The sequence below is a fragment of the Emys orbicularis genome, chromosome 2, assembly GCF_028017835.1.
Source record: "Emys orbicularis isolate rEmyOrb1 chromosome 2, rEmyOrb1.hap1, whole genome shotgun sequence".
In the NCBI taxonomy this organism is placed as follows: Eukaryota; Metazoa; Chordata; order Testudines; family Emydidae; genus Emys; species Emys orbicularis.
In genome coordinates this window covers 270,637,930-270,664,053 of record NC_088684.1, presented here as the reverse complement: position 1 = coordinate 270,664,053, position 26,124 = coordinate 270,637,930, and the positions used below count along the sequence as shown (strand labels likewise).

General features: G+C 39.4%; 1 protein-coding gene across 8 annotated transcripts in view; it reads left to right on the top strand.

The window, feature by feature from the left end:
• The window catches only part of PARD3 (par-3 family cell polarity regulator), a 658,895-nt gene that overhangs the window by 449,304 nt on the left and 183,467 nt on the right, over positions 1-26,124 (top strand). For 3 of the 8 annotated variants that reach the window (XM_065400237.1, XM_065400236.1, XM_065400235.1), the window contains 5 exons: positions 483-633; positions 8,488-8,677; positions 13,566-13,627; positions 15,032-15,076; positions 22,703-22,930. In XM_065400237.1, the coding sequence (XP_065256309.1) occupies positions 483-633; positions 8,488-8,677; positions 13,566-13,627; positions 15,032-15,076; positions 22,703-22,930 (676 nt within the window). Of the gene's footprint in view, positions 1-482; positions 643-8,487; positions 8,678-13,565; positions 13,718-15,031; positions 15,077-22,702; positions 22,931-26,124 lie in introns of all 8 variants that reach the window. The other 5 variants (XM_065400232.1, XM_065400231.1, XM_065400234.1 and 2 more) reach the window with 3 other exon arrangements.

The following is a 26,124-nucleotide window of genomic DNA, read 5'->3' as shown; positions in this document are numbered from 1 at the left end:
GTGTACGACAGGGAGTTTCATGGGGGATCCCATGATAATTATGTACAGAAGCAAATTTCACCATTTCAAAAAGGGTCAGAGGCCCAATTCCAAATGGAGTTCCCTGTTCTCTGCTGCTTCAAGGAGTCTTGTCCTGACAGCCTATCAATGTGTGAAAGAGGCCAAGTTGTTTGTCAGATAATATTGAAACATGCAAACTGTATATTTCAGAAATTATGCCGCAAAGGTAGACCAAAATGCTTTTTGTCTACATTTTTTCTGCTAAAAGGGTTGAAATCTGACAAGGCACCATGGGAGGTGCAGTGTAAAGTGTCATTGAAAGTTGGTCATTAAGCAGAGCTGTCATTGCAAATTATTTTGGGTCCAGGGTGAAAAGTTCTAGCGCATTTGGTGCCCAGCCGGGTCCAGGCCTTAGGCAAGTTGTTATCGTTCCCCCATGCTGTTAAATGGACTTCAGTGCTGATTTTCCTCTCTCTATGCAGTTGGAGTCACCTGGAAGCCCTCCTGGGCCAGAGCTGCCTATAGACACTATACTGGATGACAGGGAACGTAGAATTTCCCATTCGCTATACAGTGGGATTGAGGGTCTCAGCGAATCACCCACAAGGACTGCGGCACTAAGTAGGATAATGGGTGAGTCAAGTAGACTCTGCTAATCAGATCTTGTTTTTGTCCTTTCTGTGGTTCATTGAAGGGTGATTAATGTATTATTTATGTGCGAAGCGTGGAACATGAAAGTGGCAATGACCAATTTAAAGCATGACTTTTTAAAAGAATTGTTCATCACAAGCCTTCTAGCTAGCTTAATGTGAGAGGGGAAGTCAATCAATTGATTGAGAAAGTAAGTTTCAGATCCCATAACAGGTGGCAGAAGAAATAATGGGAACATTTCAAATGTTTTTCAGTGTCTGAGGTGAGAAGCTACACTTCATTTTAGTCTGTTTAGTCTGAGTGGTGAAGTTTCATGCAAATAAAATGTCAGTGAATATTACTATAAAGAATGTATAGTTATGTTTCAGCACTGATTCACCTTCACTTTAATCATGCTCAAAAAGAAAATAATGTACACTGAAGCCAGTATGTGTAATAACGTATTTCCTTATTTCAGTTGAATTTGTGCTTTGCAGGGCACCAGTTTTAAAACCTTGTAAGTGATTTTATGCATCCTTTGTTTGGATTCCGTGCCATACTGTCTGCATAGCCCCCAGTGGATAATGAGGTTATTAGCACTTGCTCTGCAGCAGTTCAGCTTTCTACTAACAGATTTAGTTCATAAAGACTTGTCTTGCCACAGGAGTGGTTGGACTTACTGAGCAGCTCAATCATGGGATTAACTTGTAAGGTTTTTCAAATTTAAAACGCAAGAAGATGTTTGATTAAAATGGCACCTGACATAAAATACTTCTATTGCTAGCTTGAGTTGCAAGTCCTGAACTCCAACATAGCCGTTAAATCCACTGCCTTTTAGTATGTTTGACATATATGTACAGCATTAGAATTGGAGATCGTGTTATAGAATTAACATGAAGGAAGAATGAATGTAGTTTTCAGTTCCCTAGGATAGCTATTCAGCTTCAGAAAGTGAAAATCTCCATTTGTGGCCTTTTGCTAGTTATTGCTTTGTAAATATTTCTCCTTGTACTTTTTGAAGTAGAAAAATCACCCTTTCTTAGACCTCTGAAACTCCACAGTTTTGGTTTGTGTGATTTTGTATCAGTTCAGTCATATTGTAATCTGAATGCACGTAGCAAAGCCAAAACTAAAACTGAAAAGTTCTCTTAAGCTCTATGGCATTGCATTTGTACAATCCAAAAGAAACATAATGTGACCAAGTATCACAAATCCATGAAACTTTTGTCTCAAAAATACACATCCGTCTAAAGAAAGTGACACATTTTATTTTGAGATCTGATTAAAAGTTCAAGGAGTGAAAATCTGGCTGAAATTGTTAGCACTGTAGTTTTAAACGTGACACTAGTCTAATTTTGCTATTTCAGTTTTCCAGATAAAATATTTGTACAGCACTTAGCTACTGCTTTTTTCTATCAGTGTGCAGGGGATTTACATGTCAAATTTGTATATGCATTAATGAGTTACCACGTAAACATCCTGTGCAGCAACAGGTGAATAGGCCTCGAGAGAGGATATGCATGTCAAGGGATGCACTATAATTTGACATCAAAGGAATATAGGATTTGCCCTGCTACATAAAACTAGTCATCCATCAAGTACAGTTTCTTTCTTTCTCAGTGACCAGTAACTGAAGTCTCAGCAGTCAAAAACAAACAAACAAAAACCTTGCCCCTTCCAAAAACACTTAAAACCTACTGTGCCCCTGGCCAGCTCTGCAGTGTGTGCTGTGCATATAGGGGATAAAAATCCATCCAGACTCTTGCAAATGTTCATTTTAGGGATTAGTACTATGAAATTAGGTTGGCTTAACTACAACTCTCAAGGCTGTGAAAAATGTTATGCCCTGTGCGACGTAACTAAGCCAACCTAAGTCCCAGTGTAGATGGAATTTTTCCATCCACCAAGCTATTTCCTCTAGGAGAGATGGAGTTACTGCGATGACAGAAGAACCCCTTCTGTCACTGTAGTGTCTACACTAAAAATGCTACAGTGGCACAGCTGCAGTGCTTCCGCTGTGCCACTATAGCGTTTCCAGTGTAAACATACCCTTACATTCTGAAGCATAAGTACTGATTCTGTCTAGCTCAGCCCTCATCCTTAATGGGACTGCATGGTTACACAGCTGAACACCGTAGAGAAGGTCAAACCATGTTTGAATAATGTATATAAATGTGATCTAGCCCACCGTGGTTAGAAACTGGTTTTGCTGGAACTGAGACAGACTCTGCTGGTGTAAATCAGCATAGCTCCATTAGCCCATCACATTTAAAACCAGTTTGAAGGCCAGTGTGGATTGACTATAATCTGAAAAGTTTGGAATGCCTCAGTCAAGTCCCCTCTGATAAGTTTTTCTTCTTTGATCAAATAAAATCCTAGTTATTGCAATCTTCTGCCTCATGTTGTATGAGTGTCTGTATGAGTCAATGTGTACTAAATAGCACAACATGAATGTCTTTGCATTACCTGTTGTTACAGAAGTGGTCAGTAACCACAAACCTGCTTGTTTTGGCATAGGCAAAACAACCACAGTGTTAGTAATATAAACCACATAACAAGCCCACACACAATCCATTAGACCTAGCAGTTCTATTAGCATTTATAATTTGAGATTTCCTAGAATTTTTTACTTCCCTGATAACTGAGGTATATTATCCATGCTATTACCATACTTCCTCTGTGAAAATTTGGATTCACCTGCATGAGGTGCCTCTCATCTGGGCCTAACAATAAGGATTTATGCCTGTCATCTTTGCTGGATTTCTAGTTTTGGTCTTTTTTGGTCTAGATTCAAAAGTGTTTCTAGGCAACATTTTTGCAATTCCTCCAAAGTGAAATTTAAAATAAAATCATGTGGTCTTATACTAACTTGCTTGTGCCCAGGCTTAAAAGTTAAAGAACTTTTTTTCTGAAGTACTGTAGCTATTTATTGTCCATTATGCAACTGATTTCTGTCATACACAAATATAGAGCTGATTTCACTGTAAATTATTTTTATTGAGGAAATGTTTTAGTACAAAGTCATCTTGCATCCCCTAGCTTTAGTTTCAGCCTGAATGCTTGCTGATTTCTTATGACCGTAGCAAGGTTTGATGCTAAAGGTGACTAATCAGAAGTTATTTGTCAAGATTTTGGTTAGAATAACAATGACTTAGATTGTATGCAGTGTAGTTGTAACTGTGTTGGTCCCAGGTTATTAGAGAGGCAAGGTGGGTGAAGCTCTCTCACCAGCAGAAGTTGGTCTAATAAATATTACCTCACCAACCTTGCCTCTCTAATGACTTTGGGATGAAAGGCAATGTCAATCTCAGGGCATGGCTACACTTGCAGATGTAGAGTGCCAGGAGTTAAACCAACCCACAGAGACCGCAGCAGGGAAAACACTGCCATGTGTTTACACTGTCAGCTGCAAGCGCAGTGGCTTTGCCACAGAGAGCAGTGCATTGTGGTAGCTATCCCAGTGTGCAAGTGGCTGCAACGTGCTTTTCAAATCGGGGGCGGGGGGAGGGTGACAGGGAGTGTGTCAGCCTGCTGTCTTGTAAGTTCAGACAGCAGCAGACCCCCCGCCTCCAGGGATGAAAGTAACTTAAAGGACTTACCGGTACGCGGGAGTCCTGAGCAGGGGGGCAGGGCCTCAACTGGAAGGTGCGTCGCCTCAACCGGAAGAAGCGGTCCTTTAAATCGCCGGTTCCGGCTGCGATAGCGGCGGCTGGGAGCTTCGGGCCCTTTAAATCACCGCCGGAGCTACCGCAGCAGAGCCCTGGGCCCTTTAAATCACATCAATAAAATACAATAAAAAATAAAATAAAATAAAATTCTTCACTCTTGTCAAATATTAAGAATGGTAGAGGAAAAGTTAAAAATGTTACTGAATTACTTTAGCCTCTCAAACTGGAAGTTCAATCTATAAAATGCAATAAGGTTCTACTTTCTCACAATCAACTCTTTGGAGACATTATTAACTACAGACAGGGCCGGCTCCAGGCACCAGGCAACCAAGCTGGTGCTTGGGGCGGCACCTGGAGGGGGGCGGCGCGGCGCTCGGGCCGCCGGGGAGAGCGGGGCCACAGCCGGGCTCGCCGCCCTCCCCCCGGCGCTCTGGCCGCCCTCCCCCCCCGCGCCCTGCGCTCTGGCCGCCGGGGGGAGAGCCGAGCCCCAGCCGGGGCTCGCCGCCCTCTCGCCGCCCTGCCCCCGGCACTCTGGCCGCCGGGGGGAGAGCCGAGCCCCCGCCGGGGCTCGCCGCCCTGCGCTCTGGCCGCCGGGGGGGGAGAGCCGAGCCCCAGCCGGGGCTCGCTGCCCTCTCGCCGCCCTGCCCCCGGCGCTCTGGCCGCCGGGGGGAGAGCCAAGCCCCCGCCGGGGGGAGAGCCAAGCCCCCGCCGGGGGGAGAGCCAAGCCCCCGCCGGGGCTCGCCGCCCTGCCCCCGGCGCTCTGGCCGCCGGGGGGGGAGAGCCGAGCCCCCGCCGGGGCTCGTCGCCCTCCTCCCAGGGCTCCGGCCGCCCTCCCCTCTGGCGCCCTCCCCCCGGCCGGGGGGGGGGGGGGGGCGGCCGGAGGCTTTTTTGCCTGGGGCGGCAAAAAAGCCAGAGCCGGCCCTGACTACAGAGTTAACAATCTTGTAGGCAATATGTTTGAAAAGGAGTACATTACCAGGCTAACCATTAACCTGTCCATCAAAGAAGTGATTGCTGGGCAAAGAATTAGCTGTTATGCAAACTGAACACATTCATTTCAGTTTGACAATGATGGGTTGTTTGCCATTTAGTACCAATGTATTCCAATAATTTTCATCTATTTTAGAAAATATCTCATTCAGCCACAAAATTTTCTTTAAATAACCATATAAAATACATTCAATTAGCTAATATCCTGTTGGGTTAGCTAATGTTCTTTTGTATCAATTTATTGGGAAAATTAAAGTAACAGTACAGCAGCATGATTATATAAAAGGGGAAAAAATTAGAATTGCTATAGATCCCATAACTCCATACAGGTTTTTCCACTTGTACTTATGTGTATTATAAGCGATGAGCAAAATATTAATATCTGGCCATGTGTGGCTCATTTTAACAAAACATTTCCAACTCTTGGTACTGTTTATAACACAGTACATTATTACTATACAGCACCATGGGGTTCTGTCTCTATATTACATATACATATATAATATACCCATACCATATGGTAAGTCATCTGATTTCATAAAACTTGTTCTCTGTTGTTCATGATAAGGGTGACAGTTTTGGTAATTACATTTTATATCAAACCAAAGTTTCCTGCAACATGTACCATTTTGTTTCATGGTGATTTATTGGAAATATTTAAGCCTATGCCCAGGAAACAACCAAACTTTTTAGAAGGCAATTTTTTAGCAGGCAACAATGTCTAGAGGGGTAGTGTTGAGTTACAAAGAAGCTTATATCGCATGGAAGAATTTGAGTAACAAATACACTGGATACTCTTAATAACTTGAGTTGCCTTAGATAACGGAATAACTTTATTTCCATATTTGCAGTATGATTGGTATTCCTTATAGCAAGTATAAGTAAGTTTATCTCAGTAATATTACAAATATTGAGGTAATCTTATATATTTAAGAGTAAACTGACAAAGTTTTAAGGCTGATCATTTTCTGTAGCATCAGTTTTACTGTTCTACTAAATATCTTCACTTGTTCTTTAACCCTGAGCATATTTGCATTGAAAAACAGGAAATGGTGACTCAGGCTAAAATTATAGTGATATTACTGAACATTGTCATAAAAAAGCCCCTTTGTGACATATTTGTATCTGTTTAGTCTATTCTGGTGATGTAGGACTTTTATATAAATTTAAAAGTTACATCTGCTTTTTGTTAAACAGGTTGAAAAGTGTGTTACTCAAAATGCCATAGAAAATATTACTGGAAAATATAATTCTATGTATATTTAGATAGTGGTGGTATCTTCAAAATAAGACAAATTGGCTTTTAGCTGGGAAGAAACAACGTTTCACTAATTTGTAAAACTCCTTAGGGTCCAGTGCTACAACTCTTGCCTGCAGGAGTTGTCCCACTGAAGCTGGTTCACATATGAGGTGCAATGTCAAGCCCTTATGTCATCTCTTTGATTCATCAGGGTGCTGTCTTGATCCCTTTAACATCAATGTCAAAATTCACTTGGGCTTCAATGGGAACAGAATTAAGGTCTTGGGCTAGATTTTCCAAGTTTGGTGCATAAATTCATGTTTTAAAATCTATATCTGGGCACCTACATAGGTGACTTTATTCATTCATTCATTCATACATTCATTTAACTCTTTTATTATAATTTTTTTTCCAAATTTCAAATTTTTCAGCCAGCTCTAGCTACGAGTACTGAACACTTCTGAAAATTAAGCCATTTGGTCAGGCATCTGAATATGAATTTAAGTTCTTAATGTTAGTAAACCAAGTTGGAAAATGTTGGCCTTGATCACCCAGGGCTGGATCATGGGAGGTGATGAATCCCTTCAGTTCCCATTGACTTTATTCCTTCTGAGGATCACAACCTAAGCCAGTTAATGTTCTTCTTCAGTAGGATGCAAGTACTTGATTGTATATTTTCAGACTTCTATGTAGTAAGAAGTATGTAGTTTTTCCCAAGGGTCAGTCCTAGGACCAATCCTATTCAACTTTTTCATAAATAATCTGGAGAAAGGGGTAAAAAGTGAGGTGGCAAAGTTTGCAGATGATACTAAACTGTTCAAGATAGTTAAGACTAAAGCAGACTGTGAAGAACTTCAAAAAGATCTCACAAAACTAAGTGATTGGGCAACAAAACGGCAAATGAAATTTAATGTGGATAAATGTAAAGTAATGCACATTGGAAAAAATAACCCCAACTATACATACAATATGATAGGGGCTAATTTAGCTACAACTAATCTGGAAAAAGATCTTGGAATCGTCGTGGCTAGTTCTCACACGTCCACACAGTGTGCAGCCGCGGTCAAAAAAGCAAACAGGATGTTAGGAATCAGTAAAAAGGGGATAGAGAATAAGACGGAGAATATCTTATTGCCCTTATATAAATCCATGGTACGCCCACATCTTGAATACTGCGTATAGGTGTGATCTCCTCATCTCAAAAAAGATATACTGGCATTAGAAAAGGTTCAGAGAAGGGCAACTAACATGATTAGGGGTTTGGAACGGGTCCTATATGAGGAGAGATTAAAGAGTCTAGGACTTTTCAGCTTGGAAAAGAGGAGACTAAGGGGGGATATGATAGAGGTATATAAAACTGTGAGTGATGTGGAGAAAGTAAATAAGGAAAAGTTATTTACTTGTTCCCATAATATAAGAACTAGGGGTCACCAAATGAAATTAATGGGCAGCAGGTTTAAAACAAACAAAAGGAAGTTCTTCTTCACACAGTGCACAGTCAACTTGTGGAACTCCTTGCCTGAGGAGGTTGTGAAGGCTAGGTCTATAACAGGGTTTAAAAGAGAACTGGATAAATTCATGGAGGTTAAGTCCATTAATGGCTATTAGCCAGGATGGGTATGGAATGGTGTCCCTAGCCTCTGTTTGTCAGAGGGTGGAGATGGATGGCAGGAGAGAGATCACTAGATCATTACCTGTTAGTTTCACTCCCTCTGGGGCACCTGCCATTGCCCAGAGTCGGTAGACAGGATACTGAGCTAGATGGACCTTCGGTCTGACCCAGTACTGCCATTCTTATGTTCTTAAGTCACATGTAATTTTACTAATTGTGTTACATCAGTCTTATCAATGATGTGACAGATTTGACATGACATTTTATCATTTGGAGAATATATGATATGTAATATTCAGGTCTTTATCTACAGTTACTTCCCCCATTCTCCTCCCCATATTGAACAGGTAAATACCAGCTGTCTCCAACAGTGAACATGCCACAAGATGACACTGTTATTATTGAAGACGATAGACTGCCAGTACTTCCACCACATCTTTCTGACCAGTCATCTTCCAGCTCCCATGATGATGTGGGATTTGGAACCACAGATGTTGGCGCATGGGCTAAAGCCACAATTAATGAATCTACAGACTGGTAAGACCATAATCCAGAGCATGAAAATGATAGTCAATTGTAATAATTTATTTTTCTTTAGTTTAAGGGTTAGCTACACTGAATATTAATCTTCTTCTTTTTTTTTTTTTAACATTCAGATAGGGTGACTAGATAGCAAGCGTGAAAAATCGGAAAAGGAGTGAGGGGTAATAGGCACCTATATAAGAAAAAGCCCCGAATATCAGGGCTGTCCCTATAAAATTGGGACATATGGTCACCCAACATTCAGACCACAACATTTTCAAACCTTTAATTGCCATTTTTTCAGTAAGAGAGTCCGTGCAGATAATTTTGATGGACTTTTACTTTCTAGCTATATAGTTTTATGCAGTGTCAAAACACATTTAGAAAAGTGTTACCAACTACTATTAGGACCAAATTGGTATATAGCTGTGTTAACAGAATTAATATTATGTAGTCAAATTATAAGATGAGCCAGCCTTGCGTTTAATCAGAAAATCTCAGCATTTGTAGGACGGCCTTGTTAAAAGCTTAAGGTTATAAAACATTAAAGATAAATTCCAATGGAAAATGTTAATTTATAATTCTCTCTATAAATAAGATATCTGCAAAATAAAACCGAAGATTTTATTTTGTGTACCAGTATATATTTAGGAGACTTTTATCACACATGCATCAGCTTTTAGTGTATTTAAGGTAATGAATATTTTTTAGATAATCTATTTAGAAATTAATTTAGGCCTGCTGGTTATATGTTAATGCTCACATAACATTTAACAAGTTAAGATTTCCTGAATATTTAGGATAAATATGATGATCAGCGTTGTGATTTAGTATACTGCAGAAGTAGTATACTAATATTTCCCATAATTTAAAATATTGAAACCAAATTACCTCATGTTTAACCTCCCAATTGGGTTGAATCTGTGATCTTATACGTAGATTTTTACATCTGAGCTCCAATGGCTAATGTATTAGTCCCATTATTAACTTGTTTATTGTTCTTAATAAAAGAAATATTGCATATTGTTAGTACAGATCTAAGAGAAATGTGCATTAATTTGCAAGTCTAGTAATTATGTACTGCAATGAGCAAAATAAAAGACTGTCTCTATGGAACCACCTCCTAAGGGTGTAGTGATAATTAACACAAGCAGAGTGAAGAATTAGAATTTTCTTACTAGCCCCATCTCCTGGGTCTATTATGAATGTGTCAGCAATATCTTAATAAAATAGCAGTGGCAATGCCCTTTGGTTCTGATTTGCACCAGTCAGCTACTTCTGTTTTGATATTATGTTTATTTGAATTGATGTTTAGGGATTGATCTTGCTGATTCTAAACAGTGTTTTAATGATTGTAGTAAAAATAACTTTTTTTCAATCTACACTTTGCTTTTCTGTTAATATTGCAACTTTTCGTGTAGAAAAGTCTCACCTGTAATTTGGGCCCTTGAAATGTCCATCTGTCTCTTTTTTGTTATAAGTTTTAGAGCTGTAAATCTAAGATTTTTAAATTGAACAGCAGTTAAGACGTCATGTAATACTTATCTCTGAGTGAATTTTTCAGCTGAATGGAGGTTGGGTGGGGGAGAACCTATACCATAAAGTAAAAGCCTATTTGAAATCTGCAGATGCTTTTTACATTTACTGCTGCAGTGTAACTTACTATTCATATACCTTTCTAAGCTTAAATGAAAATAACAGCAAAGAAAATAGATTAGATATCGTGGAATTCATTTTGTACAAAAACCTTTAAATCTTTTCCTTTATGAGAAATTGTTGAGGTCTTTAGATACAATTGCAGGTAAAAGAGCAGATCAGTTTAGGGCCTTACTCATATATAATGCTTTTTATTTGTAAAAAATAAATAGCAGCAGAAGTAGATTGTTGCATTAATTTCCTGCTGCTAATGGGTGAAGGAAGATTTATAAAATGAAGGTGCATTGTATGATATTGCTGGAAGGCTCAAAGGGTAAAGCTAAGAATATGGACGAAGGGTTATCCAAACAAGAATGGCAGCTGTTCTGAATCACCGCAGAAAATGTAAGCTTTTCCAGCCTGACAATATCTCCCTAATCCTTGATGAAAATGTTATGAAAACAAAGGGGCAATAAGACAGGATTAATAAGTGGAATTTTAATAACACTGAGGGTCAGTAGACGGTTACATTCTTTTAAGAATCAGCTGTCGTTCCAGAAATCTTATTGGTTAAGTATGCTAGAACATAGTAAATTGTGATGAGTATTAACTGAGTTGCAGTAATGTGAGAAAGAAGGTGACTTTAACATAGCTGAAAAATATTAAAATTAGCTGTTTTGGGGTGTTAGTTACTCAACTATGCTTCTTGCCTTTTTAACGTATGGATATTTACCATATAGATGTGCTTTTGAGTTACATTTGGAAAGTGTATGTGTTCAAATGGCTATGATGTTGGTCTTTGTTAATTATTGAAATAGGTATTGCTTCATTAATAATATTTAAATTCTTTATTATTGTGGACATTAAAACTGGTAGCATAATGTGGCATTCTGATATTTCTAGCAAGCTAGATTTCAATTAAATTGAGACTTGTGGTACTTTGCATCTAGATGAGAGAGAAAGTAATTCTTTGTACTGTAATTACGTAGCACCTATAACTTTTAGCATGTTTTGCAAATATTAAGTAATTGGTCCTCATAATAGCTCAGAGGGAGAGATAAGTATGATAGGTGCAGATGGGGAAGCTGAAGAGAAACTGAGAGGTTAAATGATTTGCTCAAGGACTCAGAAGCAGAGTCAGTCAGTTTAAGAGCTGGGATCAGAACTCAGGAATTCCTGGCCCCTCACCTGTGTTCAGAACATACCACTCTCCACACTCCTTGATCTACTTTTGAAATTTTTATTTAATCATCAAGTTTTAGCATGTGGATATGACTTTAAATGAATAAACATACACAAACCTGAATTTACATGGACATGATATTCAGCTTTAAAAGAAATATGATATATCTTGGATAAATAAGCAATTATGTGAAGAAGATCAAACCAAAAAAGGAGTACGCTGCCAAAACAAACAGGGTTAGAAATTTAGCCCTTGCAAAGAAAGAAGCACACGATGTATTCTCTTCAGCAAGATGAAACTGAGCATTTCTAACTTACATAAGCCACATTAACAGCTGTTGCTAAAGGAATTCCTCACTTTAATATTATACCAACTCATCCAATACTAGTTGTGAGCTCCTGTGTGACCTTTGGAAAGACGTTTATGATCTCATAATCAGATCATAAGTTTAATTGAAGTAATTGAGAACATATTCTCAAACCCATGTGAGCCATATTCAGCTCACAGTTGCACTGCCATACATTTTTTAAAAATTCAGTTTTCTCCTTCTGTAATGTGGGGATAACACCTACTTCACAGGAATATTGTGACAATTAAATTGTTAATATTTGTAGAGCGCTTAGCCCCTAATACAACAAAGAAGTTAAGTATGTGCTTAAATGCTTTGCTAAATCATGGCGTTGGGTACCACAGAGACAGGTACCTTAGAAATGGCTGCAATAGTTAGATGTAAAATACTATGGGTCTGAGCCAACACCACTAACGTCAAAAGACATTGGACATTGCCTTCAGTGGGACAGGATCAGGGCCTGTATAAGTGAAAAGTATTGCATGGCTGTCACTTGTGAGCATATATCCATTGTCAGTCATTCACCTATCCTTATCTCATGCACCTATCCCAAAACTCATTCATATTCATGGGGGGAGGGATAGCTCAGTGGTTTGAGCATTGGCCTGCTAAACCCAGGGTTGTGAGTTCAATCCTTGAGGGGGCCACTTGGGGATCTGGGGCAAAATCAGTACTTGGTCCTGCTAGTGAAGGCAGCGGGCTGGACTCGATGACCTTTCAAGGTCCCTTCCAGTTCTAGGAGATGGGATATCTCCATTAATTTTTTTTTTTTTTCTACAAAGTAAATCAATGCATAACTACAGTATATGAATGTTTAGACTTAGATTTACACATTGATTCTTTAGTATAAGACCTAGCAGTCAAGGTTTAGCCGGCACTCCTGAGCCACTTAGTGCCAAACCAAACTAGATCCATCCCCAAATCTTGACCCTCTTTCTCCAGTTTCCCTCCTCATTCTACAAGCATTAATACATTTATCCTCAAACACTCCTGGACATATTGCAGTCCCTTCTAGATAAAGAGCTAAATGACTTGCCCAAGTTCACACAGGAAGTCCATGGCAAAGCCAGGAACTGAATCCAGACACCAGTGACTTAATCAACACTATCCTTTCCCCCCCAATAAAATAAGATGGGGGAAATGATAGGGCAGTATTTCTAGACAGGCTAAATCCAGAAAATACACTGAAAAATTCACAAGAGAATTTTGGATTTGTTTGTTTTGTTTTTGGGGTGGAAGGGTTCATCCCAATTCTTTAACTGCAAAGTTTAAGAGAAATTCATGTGACTTCACATAGGACAGCACATTTGTGCTTTACTACTATACTATAAACTTACTTGGAAACAAACCATATGTGTCACTAAGAATGAGAAATACTCAAAAAATTATTCCTATATATACGGAAAGTCAAAGTAAACTGCACTGTCATGCTAATAGCTCTGTATGTTTTTACTGCATGTGTTTTGGTGTGCATAGGGATTATATACACATTTTTTCCATAAAGGCTCAGTAGGCTTTTAATTATTGATGCTTGTTAAATCACTGTTGCTGTGGACACAATAGGCCAGATTCATTCTTGATGCAACTCCATTTACATCAGTGGTTTATTTAAAATTGGCTGCCTTATCAACAGATAAAGAAGGTAGAAATCATGTACCAAATAAAGACTTTTCTTTGCATATGAGGGGGCTGCATGATCTTGATAAATGTCTGCATGATTTTTTTCCTTCCCACAGCACTCTTAGTCCAGATGCTGATCCAGTGCTTGCCTTCCAGCGAGAGGGTTTCGGACGCCAGAGCATGTCAGAAAAACGCACAAAGCAATTTTCAGATGCCAGTCAGTTGGAGTTTGTTAAAACGCGAAAATCCAAAAGCATGGATTTAGGTAGTGAGTGATATTTCTTTGAATGCTTTATCTGATTTTGAATGCTTTATTTTTGATGTTGTAAATATTGATTTTTGTCATTTGTCATATATGATTGACACACAGAGCTAAACATGTATGTGTGATGGAGTGGTATAAAAACATGAGTGGCCAAGCAACCTGTATGTACAGTTTGTAAATATCTATAAATTTGCTTGTTGTAAACATACAAATGTATATGAATATACATGGGTATATACTTATATGCTAAGAAGCTTAATTGTTGTATGCAGTGTTGTTGTAGCCGTAGCCGTCCCACAATATTAGAGACACAAGGTGGGTGAGGTTTGGAGCAACTTCTGTTGGTGAGAGAGACAAGCTTTTGAGGTTACACAGAGCTCTCCTTCCAGACTTGAAGCTTGTCTCTCTCTCTCTCTCACCAACAGAAGTTGGTCCAGTAAAAGATATTACTGCACCACCGTGTCTCTATCAGATATTTCATAGCAGGTGAAAATGTGTACTTAAAAATAAACCACTGAATACTGTTTTTTAAAAAGTAACTACTTCTATTGAGTTGACATTGGGAAGAGATCCATATTCTCAATTTAAGGCTATACCTTAAATAAACATAACTATCCTTGACTATTTGATATCCTAGCAGTCTACAATAAGTCTTACTGAAAGTAATGGTGATACAAATGAAGCAGCATATTAGAGAATGTGGCCCAGTCCCACTTCTGGTTTAGGCCGTACAGTAATATGTATGGTGGAAACCGTATACTGTAGCAGCAACCAAAACAGGAAATTAAATATTCCATTTACATATATAATCTCTTAAGTGATGAAACAATCAGGTATAAAACATTTCTAACTAAGCTATCCATAGATGTGTCATTGGATTCAGGTTTTGAAGTGCAGAATCTAGTAACCTTAATAAGCAGATTTTGAGTGTTTATACAATAAAAATTCTAAATGCTGACATTAATAAAATGCAAGGAGTACTTTTTGCTTTATAATATTTGTGGATATCTTAACTAAAATCCTTACTTCACCACCTTCTCTAAAGTAAGATTGGTGGTGTTGACTTGCCTTGGCTAGTTGTGATGCGCTAACATGTAAATAACATTGTTACCTGCCTGTGATATGAAAGTGACTGACAAATTGCATGATGGTTACTAGTTTGCTGCCGTTTTTATCAAGAATATTTGCTCAGTGTTGCATATTATTTGCATGAAGTGTGACGTTACCAATGCCTCCTAACTTAGAAAATTGGAATGTTGTATGCATGTGGGGTGTGGGCACTAACTGGGCTAACCTTATACATTTACCTTTTAACAGTAGCTGACGAGACTAAGCTCAGTACAATGGATGACCAGAAAACAGGTAAGAATTGACAGTAAGGCTGTTGCTATAGAAACCTTGGTCAAAGCAGCTAACCACAATTACAGAACTGCCAATCACATTGCATGAAAACATGAATATTCCAATACTCGCATGGCTGTTTTCTATTGTTGTGAATAATCAAGTAGCACAGAACAGAGAAAATACTGTGTAGAGCTAAATATATCTGGGTAGTATACTCAAAGCAGGTCATTCAGTATAACTGTATACCAGTTCCTACATTCCTGAAATTCATACATTTTCACTTTAGTTTTGATTTTCTTTTTCTTTTTCAAAAATCCTGAAATCTGTTCTTTAGGCCTTGAATTCTAACTTAAAATGGGATGACCAGAGAAAGCTGATTGTTTAGCTATTGCAGTGTTAACATCATGCTTGCAAATAATTAGTTTAATTCTAAAGTTTCTATCTTTGCATTAAGATACATACTGTGGGTCTGAGTTGTAAATTCTTAGTACATGCTGAATTTCCTTTAGAATTCAAAACAGAGCATCATATTTCATACCCTACGCATCCTAACAGATTTTATATGATTATGAAAAATAGCATTCAAAGCATAATTTTTATTAGTAATTAAAATACTGTGCCAGCTGCAATCATGAGCCTTTATGATTTATTAATGCAAGTTAGCTTTTGACCTTTGGAATGCTACTTTAATTAGGCTAGATCCAGAGGACATAGTAACATTACTTAGCTCTAATTAGGAATAATTCACCTTTTAAACCTGAAAGTATTACTTATTTTTAGCATGACTCAGGGACTAGGACGTCCCACTCACATTTATTATTAGTATTTTACAGTTGCTTCTCTGTTTAAACCACATTTTAGAGAGTAAACAATAGACTGAAAAAACGTGTATCATAAACTAATAACCTTTATGAGACAATAGGAATAACTCTTAAAATCTTGCTGACTAAGGCCAAAATGCTGCAAATAGTTAGGTACTTTTTTACTTTACAAATTGAGAGTAATCCTGTTAACTTCAATGGGACTGCTTGGTGCATAAAGTTAAATGTGTGTACATTTTTGTAGGATTGGAACACAGGAACCAATTCTGTAACTTTTATTGATGGGAGTAAACCCTACTCCTGGGTAGAGCTGTGTGACAGTTTTCTTCCAAAACTTTTTTTGCTGAAAAATACAGATTCAGGTTGACTGAAATATTTAACAAATTGTTTGTCAGAAAGAAGAAACACAACATTGAAACTTTTTGTTTCAGCATTTTCAAAATGAAATGTTTCAATTTTTATTGTCTTTTTGTTTTGAATTTTACCTTTTTATTTTTAAAAATCTCAAAAAATAAACTTTTTGTTTAATGAATGAAGTATCTTGTTTAATCCAAAATGAATTATTATTACTATTATTATTTTACTTTTTCAGTTCTTTATTTGATTTTTTCCCTTTTTCCCAATTATTCACACTGCTCCTGGGAATACTTGCATTACTAAGCACTACTAAAAGCTACAGGATCAGCTACTAATTTATCAAAAATAAATATTAGTTTCCTTTTTAGCTTGTTTTTAGGATAGAGCAGGGACTATACTGCCTAAAGACCCACATGTGCAATAAGAAAAATATAATTCTTGTATTTAAGGGTGCACACTGTTTTAGGTTTTATTTGTAAGATGCAAATCATTCCACATAGAAAACTTATGTTAAGTTCCAAGGAGACCCAAGTTGTATGACTTGGGTTAAAGGGCATGACCTTAACCACGAAGCCACCTGGGCTAAGCAAGATAAATATTTTATTTACAGCCTCAGTGGCTCGAAAAAGGAAGAAGACAATTTATTGTGCTTTGATTTTATTCCTTTCTTTTTCCATGATGTTAACCAGATTCTGTATATAACCAATGGAGTTCTGCCATTGCTGAAGATAGATACTGTAATTAAATGAATCACTTACAGTAGTTTGGCTGAAAAATTTTATATGAGGTTTTAAAAGGTTTAATATATGTGATGAGCTACATTCTGATGAACTATATAAAATGGAAAACTTCAGCATATTTACTTTAGAAAAATAAACTCAAACTCTGTTAAAAGTGAAATTGGGTTTAATTGTGTTGACCGAAATGGAAAGCAAAGTTCTCAAAAGTACTAGGTACTATAATAGATTTTTAATTATTTTTCTTTCTTCAGTTCACTTGAACTGTCTAATCCTGGCAGTGTTTACAGTTCATTCCAAAGGTTAGAAGTATATTCAGTGGCAATTGAGCATGGCTCATTTATCCAGCTTTAAGCATACAGTAACTGTAGTTGGTTCTTATTTCTATATACACCTTGTTGTAATGCTAAAGATGTCTTTCAGAGCTTATCTAAATCATTTGTTGTTTTTTTCATGGTGAATATCATCAGCTTTCAAAAAACTTCCCCCGATTTTCAATAGTGGATATAATTGCTTGTTATTTCTTTCTTTAAACCAAAATGTTCCTCCTTTAGTGTGGAAAAACAAATAAACTAAAAATAGAATTATTTTTTCTATCAGAACTTAATAGAGTGGTTGTTAGGAAATAAATTCACTGACTCGCTGCTCTTGTGTGACCAATAAAAAAATAAAATAAAATAATAGACTTTGTAGACTTGCACAAGTTTACAGTTAAGAAGCAGGGCAGGTTTTTATATCATCAGTAATGTCTGCCACTGTGTAGCATACTGGTTTTTTTTGTTTTTTGTTTCCCCCCCCATTTAGCATAAAATACTACACTCCTATTTGAGACTATTTTAATTAGAGAGCAGGATGACTTTAAATCTCAGGCGGTAATTTATTTTTTATAGTTTTATTGAGGATAGAAACTGAAGTCAACTGTCTTATTAATTTTTTTAGCAGTGATTCCAGTTTTGATTTAAACATCCGCAGGATCAAGAACAGCTTTCTAAAAGAAAGAAAATAAGTGCACTAAATTATTTAGAAGAGAAAATTCAATTAAAAATTAATTTTACAGACTTTTTAAAATAATCAGTGATAAAAGAAACATCATACATCCTTTGAATCAGGGATTGCATATGATTTTTATCTTTGGAAATCATCAGGCAAAGTTACGACACTATATAAATACTTAATATAATATCAAAGGGGGAGAAAGTATGATGTAGTTGTTAGAGCAGGGGAGTTCAGCACAGTAGAATAGGAGAACTAAGGCATTTGGAAGGGGCAGCAAGTAGGTATATATGAGTCATGTGTATCATATGTCTCCATGAGTACACATGTGCTATGAGGTAGTGTGGGAGTATGTTCTGTGAGATAATGCTTAGCTACTATGATGTGGGGACAATAAAAGGATCAGCAAAGGGCGGAGGGGCATGTGATGTGCACCGTCAGGAGTATGTGTGGTCTGAGATGCATGTTTATGCTGGGTAAGTGAGGATGTGTGGTAGGTAAAATGATCTGTGGGTGTGTGTGTGTGGATGTCTCACATAAGGTTACTTTGCAGCACTCAGAAGGAGTGGTGTATGTGGTCAGAGTGGGGACAAAGAGCAGATGGGTTGCAGGCATGTGTGCATAAGGGGTTATACAAGGCATGCATATGTTCACGCGGGGATGAGGGTGCCTAGCAGTGCCCTCTGAGAAAGGGTGTTTGCAGTCTGAAGAAGCATGCCGCACTCCTGAGGGTGGTCACCTAGGTGCCATAAGGGTGCAAGTACATGCCTTATAAGGAGCAATGATGTATGTGCCAGAGAAAGTGCGGCCGGGGCAGGGGGGGCGTTTGGGGGGACACTTGGGTGAATGAATGAACATTTATATACAGTGCAAAGGGAGTGGGTGCACACAGCATGGTTTTCATTGGGAGTGTTGCTTGGTTACAGATGGCTGGCTACATCAACAGTCATTTGTCAGGAAAAAATATTGGGGAGGAAAATGCTGATAACTTAAACCTTTAAAATAACAAAATACACACACACACGCACAATATGGGGCACGGGGAGAAAATCCTGTATTTCTTTAAATTAAGACTTCAAACTAAATTTAAAAGAAGTAGAAATTGATTTTGAGTGTATAATATTTCTAGTGATTACTGTCAAAACTGTAACTATGGAAAAAAGTTGATATTTTCCTATTAGCCCTATAGTGGAAAAAGGCAATTTTATGATGTCTCATAGATTTTGAAATTAACTTATTTAAAAAAATGTTAACGAAGTTTCTCAAGGATTTGTGGCTAACCACTGTCTTTATGATTATCCTGTTCAAACAGATCTTGAACTTATCTGCTCAGTTTAAAGGAAGACTTAACCATATGTTTTCAAAACAGTTGCCTTGCTATGAAATGGCCACAGATGATAGTGTTGTATTGAAATATAAATAACTTTATGATCACAGTACTTACATTACTTCTGTGGCGATACTTGACTTTTTCAGCTTCTGCAACCTGTCCACATTTATGTTGATGGCCACCCAAGTTCAATAAATATTCCTACCATTTCTGCAATCCATTATTAGTTTTACAGTACTCTGGGAACATTAGGTCATATCCCATCTAGCTTTCCCTTTGGGAAAGCATGACTTACATAAATATTGTTCTCACAATAATCTTTATTGGGCAGCAGGAAATGGGATTTTTAAAAATATCCTTTATGAGCATAAATGGGCACATAATGCTTGCTTTATAATTACTGTTTACAAAAAGAGTATATAGCCATTCAGTAATTAGGAAAAGATATAAGAGCATTTCATTTAGAAAGGTATTTCAGATTTCATTTTGCAGTAAGAAAACTTCCAGTAAGTTGCTAGGTAATAGGATAAACTTCTCCCTTTGTATATGAAAGTGAATCTATCAAACAGCAGGTTTATTCATAGCTGTCTTGTCTTTCAGAATTTTGGCAGGCATTTTTTTTTTCTGTCTCATGGATGGGTTTTAACAAAATTTAATCTTGAAAAGTAAACAGCTCATCACTTTTGTTATACTGCAGGCACCAGTAGAAAAGAGGATATGGGTGTGTACAAGTGCACATACACATAATGCAAGAAAGTAATCTATGTAAAAGTGTTTAGGATAATGACTAGATCAGAAATATTTATCTGATGAAAAGAGGTGAGAGCTGTGTGAATATTAACATCAAACTTCAGCCCATGTTCACAAAAGTTTGGTGAACATGGTGTGAGGTTTGTTTGCACAGCTGGGAAGACATCAAACTCCCTGTTCCCAGCTGGCCTTCCTTGCTCACCCCAACAGCTGTTCCATGCCCCCAACTATCCCCATAACCCCAACCCTCCAAAGATATCAGTTGTCTGTGAAAGGAAGGGTTCTTCTTGGAGGTGGGAGTTCAACAAATTTAAACTTCCAAGTGAATCTGTAGGGGCTTGTTTGTTCCCAATGCCTGAGGTCCAAACTGCAGTGTTTTTTTGTGGACCTGTGTGTGAATCAAACTCTGCAGGGTTTGCACAGCTATGGGGAAGAAGTGATTTTTCAGCAAGTTCATGCAATCAAAAACGCAGCTGTGGAAAAAACACTTTGGCAGCTGCTATTTGAGTTCACTTGGTTTCAGGCTGTTCAGTTTAGCTCAGTATTTCTCAGACTTTTGAGAGCTAAGTCTCTAGTTAGGAAAATAAACTCAACTGCCACCCCTCTTCAACTCTGCCATGTTAGTGAGTAGAATTGGGAAATTTTGCATTGCCACTGTTTTGCACTCCCAGTCGTTTGCACACCCCCAGGGTAGGCTGGTTGGGAAATGTTGCATTAGCTTATGTTTGGGGTCAGTGGTTTTACAATTTCTGGTTTAGATTTAAATATATTTAGTTCAAATTTAAGACATTTACTTTCATATAATAGTCCTAGGAAGATGGGTTGGACTGTTGTCTACTTTTCTTTGAATGATACCTAGCACAATGAGGCCCAAATCCAGATTGGGGCCTACTGGGCATCTTTCTAATATAAACACTTTATGACAGTATCATTCTGCATGGCTCTGGTATGAATAATACATGCCTGTGGGAGGCAAGGTGTCCTAGTGGATAGAGCACTGAACTGGGACTCAGGAGAGCTTTGTTCTATTCCTGGCTCTTCACTGACCAGCTGAGTGACAGAGGGCAAGTCACTTTGTCCCTCTGTGTCTCATTATCTCATTCTGTAAAATGGAGTTATTGATTTCCTTTGTTAAAGCACTTTGAGATCAGCTAACAAAAAGCTCTGTATAAAAGCTAGGTATTATATTATTATTATTAGAATAATATATTCAGTTACACGCATCTTATTACCAGAAAGATAATCAAAAATGGGAGAAAGTTCAGGGAAAACCAGTGAAAAGGGTTGGCAGGTGGAGGACTACATTGTTTTATTTATGAAGTTGAAAAGAGTTACGTACATATAGCTTGGCAAAGCGACAACTAAATGAGGATATGATAATAGTTGAAAAAATGTGAAGAGTGTGAACACCAATGGCGAAGTGGAATTATTTAATATCATAAAATGAGGACTTCCTCGCAGTTAGTATGAGGAACTAAGAAAAGTTAAGGAAAATCTTTCTGATAATAAGAACTATTAGCCTGTGTAGTGGTCTCCCAAACAAAGTACTGGAAGTGTGATCACGTGGCACCTTTAAAGGTATGCTGGCCAGAACACCAATAAATGTACAGTATGCCTTCCATCTGTAGATACGATGATACTGTGAATCCCCACGTATGAGCTATCAGTCAAGCCTTTTGAGGTTTTTACTGTTATTTCATCACCACCTTCCAATAATAAAACTAGAGACTGACCCAAGATCTCACCTATTAGGCTACCCATAACAGCAAACCCTATGTAACCACAGATGACTTCCTATTCTATTTCATTATTTCTCCCCCATTCTCCTGCACTTCTGGCCACGTAGACCAAACTACCACATATTCCTGATGGAGCTTCTGAACTTCTGACAAAATTTGTTCTTGTTCATCCCTCTTCCTATCCCTGTTTCCTTTGGTAAAAGTCTCAGTGACAGCTCTTTCAGCCTGACTCTGCTATTTTGAACATTATGATGCCACCTTGTGAGAAGTGAGACGATTTGGATCATAGGTGTGTTTGCCTCATTATAAAAGGTCAGGCATCTGGTCCACAAGCATAGGGAGGAAATCTGGGAAGAGAGAGGAGAAAGAAAGTCCTTTATCATATAATTAATTTCTTATCCGCACCTTTAAAAAGATTCAAGTTTAACTGATAGGAGATGGTCTCAGACGGTTCTGAGTCCCACCACCACCCTCAAACACTTTTATGTCCCAGAATTGCAGTTCTTTTTCAGGTGATGTCAAGTATTACCTGAGTAATTGGATCCCTACTTCAGACTTTTTCAATGAATATGTGAACTTGTCCCATCAGGTCTAATTAGATTATTCAGACGCATTTCATTATAAAATTAGTGTACTGTAATGTTTTGATGCAAGTCTTTAAAATTCAGTTGAAAAAGCTACTTGAAATTAGCAGGCAAGATATTTTCTCTAGATGTTATGCTGAAAATGTAAGATGTCATTGACTAAGACATGACGTACTCATTCATTGTTCAAACCAACATGAAATCCCTACAGATTACAGAGATGATGGGAATAATGTTAAGTATATCCTCACAGACTTTCACTATAAATGTGAAGGATCAAGCATGCAATCCTTTGTACTAATCCTAATTAACAATTTTTTTTTAACCACTAAGGTTCCCCAACAAGAGATGTGGGTCCTTCATTAGGTCTGAAGAAATCCAGCTCATTAGAAAGTCTACAGACGGCTGTTGCTGAGGTGACTTTGAATGGTGACATTCCCTTCCATCGTCCGCGCCCACGGATAATCCGAGGACGAGGTTGCAATGAGAGCTTCAGAGCTGCAATTGACAAATCATATGATAAACCAGTTGCAGATGATGACGATGAAGGCATGGAGACCTGTAAGTATCCTATTTTGCTGTATGTTAAGAACGTTATTGTTGTTTAATTTTCTTTGAAGGATTAAAAACAGATTCATAACTATAAAAGGGGTCAAATAAAAAACAAAACATATTTTATTTTAAGACTTAAAATTATCATTTAGATTTCTCTAGATTGTTAGATTAGGATTTATAAGTGCTTGTTTCCTGCATATGTATTCACAGATTGTAACACTCGGAAGCTACTTTTCTTTCTAGAGCAAGAAAATGAGATTAAAATGAGCATGTTTGTTTTAATTATTTAGTATGAAAAGTTTCGATAAGACTACATTTGAATTTGTTAAATTAAAAAGTTTAACCGAAAAAGAAAAAAGTTGAATTCAAGTTGAAAAATGTCAGTATGGAAGAGTACATTAATGATGTGTTGGGGGGAAAAATTACCACTGTTCTTTAATTAGAATGAGTAAGGCTGGCAGATCTAATAAAATTCTGAAGTTAATGATCAGCTATTACCCACCCTAATGGGCATTAATTTACATTTCCAGTTCTTTAACCCCAAGTGTGACCCAACATGTGGAGAATGTGTCATTAACATAAAAGAACCACTTCAAAGCTAACCTTATCATTATTGAACTATGTAAGAATGGGCTGGTAAAATGACAGTCCATGCTGAATGCAAATAGTATGAATGGTAAATTATTCTAATAGGGGTTTGTAGTAGGGTTGAGCCGGGGCTCTATCCTCCGAGATGGAGGGGTGCCACACCGGCTCACTAAAGTGCAGACAGTCCAACCTCAGGTCCCTTTACGCAAGGGCTGAGCGGCTCACAGTTCAGGAGCTCAGGCCCTTAGGTAGGGGCTGAGCGCTAACTAACCGTCTAAGCAGGCCCAGGCCCTGGATCAGGGCGGGGCAGAAACAGTCACAGCTCAAGCCCTTTTGGGGCCGGGGTTGAGCAAACAAACAGTTAAGGAGCCCAGGCCCTCCGGTGCAGGGGCTGGGCAGACAAGCAGTCAAGGCGCCGAGGCCCTGGGTCAGGGCGGGGCACAAACAGTCCCAGCTCAGGCCCTTGAATGCAGGGGCTGAGCAGACAAGCAGTCAAGGAGCTCTGGCGCAGGGGCTGAGCAAACAAACAGATAAGGGGCTCAGGCCCTCTGGTGCAGGGGCTGAGCAGACAAGCGGTTAAGGGGCCCAGGCCCTGGGTCAGGGCGGGGCACAAACAGTCACAGCTCAAGCCCTTGGATGCAGGGGCAGAGCAGACAAGCAGTCAAGGGGCTCAGGCCCTCTGGTGCAGGGACTGGGCAGACAAGCGGTTAAGGGGCCCAGGCCCTGGGTCAGGGCGGGGCACAAACAGTCACAGCTCAAGCCCTTGGATGCAGGGGCTGAGCAGACAAGCAGTTAAGGGGCTCAGGCCCTCTGGTGCAGGGACTAGGCAGACAAGCGGTTAAGGGGCCCAGGCCCTGGGTCAGGGCGGCGCACAAACAGTCACAGCTCAAGCCCTTTGGGGCAGGGGTTGAGCAATCTAGCAGTTAAGGTAAGCCCAGGCTCCCACACCTGAGCGTCGGGTGAGGGGGAAGCCTGCCACCCGTGCGGGGTGGCAGGGGGGAACGCAGACCCACCCACTCCACTGCGTTCCAGCCCGGGGCCCTAGCAGCGGTTACTGTCGCTGCCGGTCAGTGGGGTATCCTGACCAAAACACACTGACATCGGCTCACAGGCCTCTGCAGCCTGACCGGGGTCGGCTATCCCTGGGCTACTTCCATGTTCCCCCTCGGGGCCTACCTCCTTGGCGATGCCGGGTTCAGGCCAGTCCAGGAGCATCGGTTCCTCGGGTGCGGGACTTGGGGGCCGGTCCGGCAGCTCTCCCCCAGGGTAGCTGGCACGGGGCAGGCTTGACTCCTCCTCGGGGCACCTGGTCCGGGGCAAGCTTGGCCAGTCCTCCTCAGGGTAGCTGGCACGGGGCAGGGTTGGCCAGTCCTCCTCGGGGTAATGGGTCCGGGGCAGGCTGGGCCAGTCCTCCTCGGGGTAACGGGTCCGGGGCAGGCTGGGCCAGTCCTCCTCGGTGTACCTGGCGAGAGGGAGGCTTGACCTGCGCGGGGCGTTAGCAGGCGGCTCGCGGCCTGCGGCGGTCTCCCAAGCGGGAGCTCGGCCCGGGACGTCTGCTCTCTCCGGCGGTCTGGGTCTCACTGAGCTCTGCTGGCAGGCTTTTGTACTTCCGGGTTGGGGCCGTGACCTCGGAGGGGCGGGCCTCGGACACGGTGGCTCCGCCCACGCTGGGGTTGGAGGAAACCCAGCCCTGTCAGAGATGGAGGGGTGCCACACCGGCTCACTACAGGGTTGTATTAAAATTATTGAAATTTTAACCTTCTTGTTGTACTATTTTCGCTTGTCACCCTTCAGAAGATTTCTTTAAATCAACCTGATTCCATTTAGAAGAAGTTTATGAATGAAGAAGGTTTAGGGAAGAATGAAGTAATAAAATCGTTAGGCCAAATATTAACAAAAAGGGTTTGGAAAGTGAACTTTCACCCTCTGCCCTTATTTTTTTTTAATTTGTTTTCAGTTTGAGAAAGTCTATGCTTAATTAAATAATTTGGTCTTGCAGTTATACTCATGTACAAGATCACTCATTTTCCTTACTTTGTTCCTAAAAATATTCTATGACTTAAACTGAGGTCATTTTGCCTGAGTCAGTATTCCCCAAAATAGCTACAGATAGAATTAATTCTGCATCCCCTCCCCACCATGTCTAGCAATTTCATGCAGCAACAAGGCTAAATACCAGTCTTGTGCTGCTAGCTGTCAATCTACTGTTAACCAATGGGTGAGTAAGAATGAGAGAATGTGTAAAACGATCTTGATCATTCTTCCAAAGTACATGCCTAAGGTCTTTTGGGACGTGAGACCATGTTTTTTCTAAAAGGCTTTGTTTTGTGCGAACCAACTGACAGTGATTTCCTGTTGTCAGACATCAGATATCCCGTGTTCAGTGGGAATTAGTTTCAAATGGTTTAACCTCATTTGACCAAAAAAGGAATCTTAAAAAAGGGCATAACAAAAGAGTTATCACTGAACACTTTCTAAGTGACTGTAAACATGCCAGTTTACTAGAAGACATTTTGAGCTGGTTCACTTGCTCTCATTAGGGGTGGTATGAAGATGCATGGCCACCTTTTGGAAGGGGTGCAGTGGATGCTTCCCTCCCACAAACTCACCCT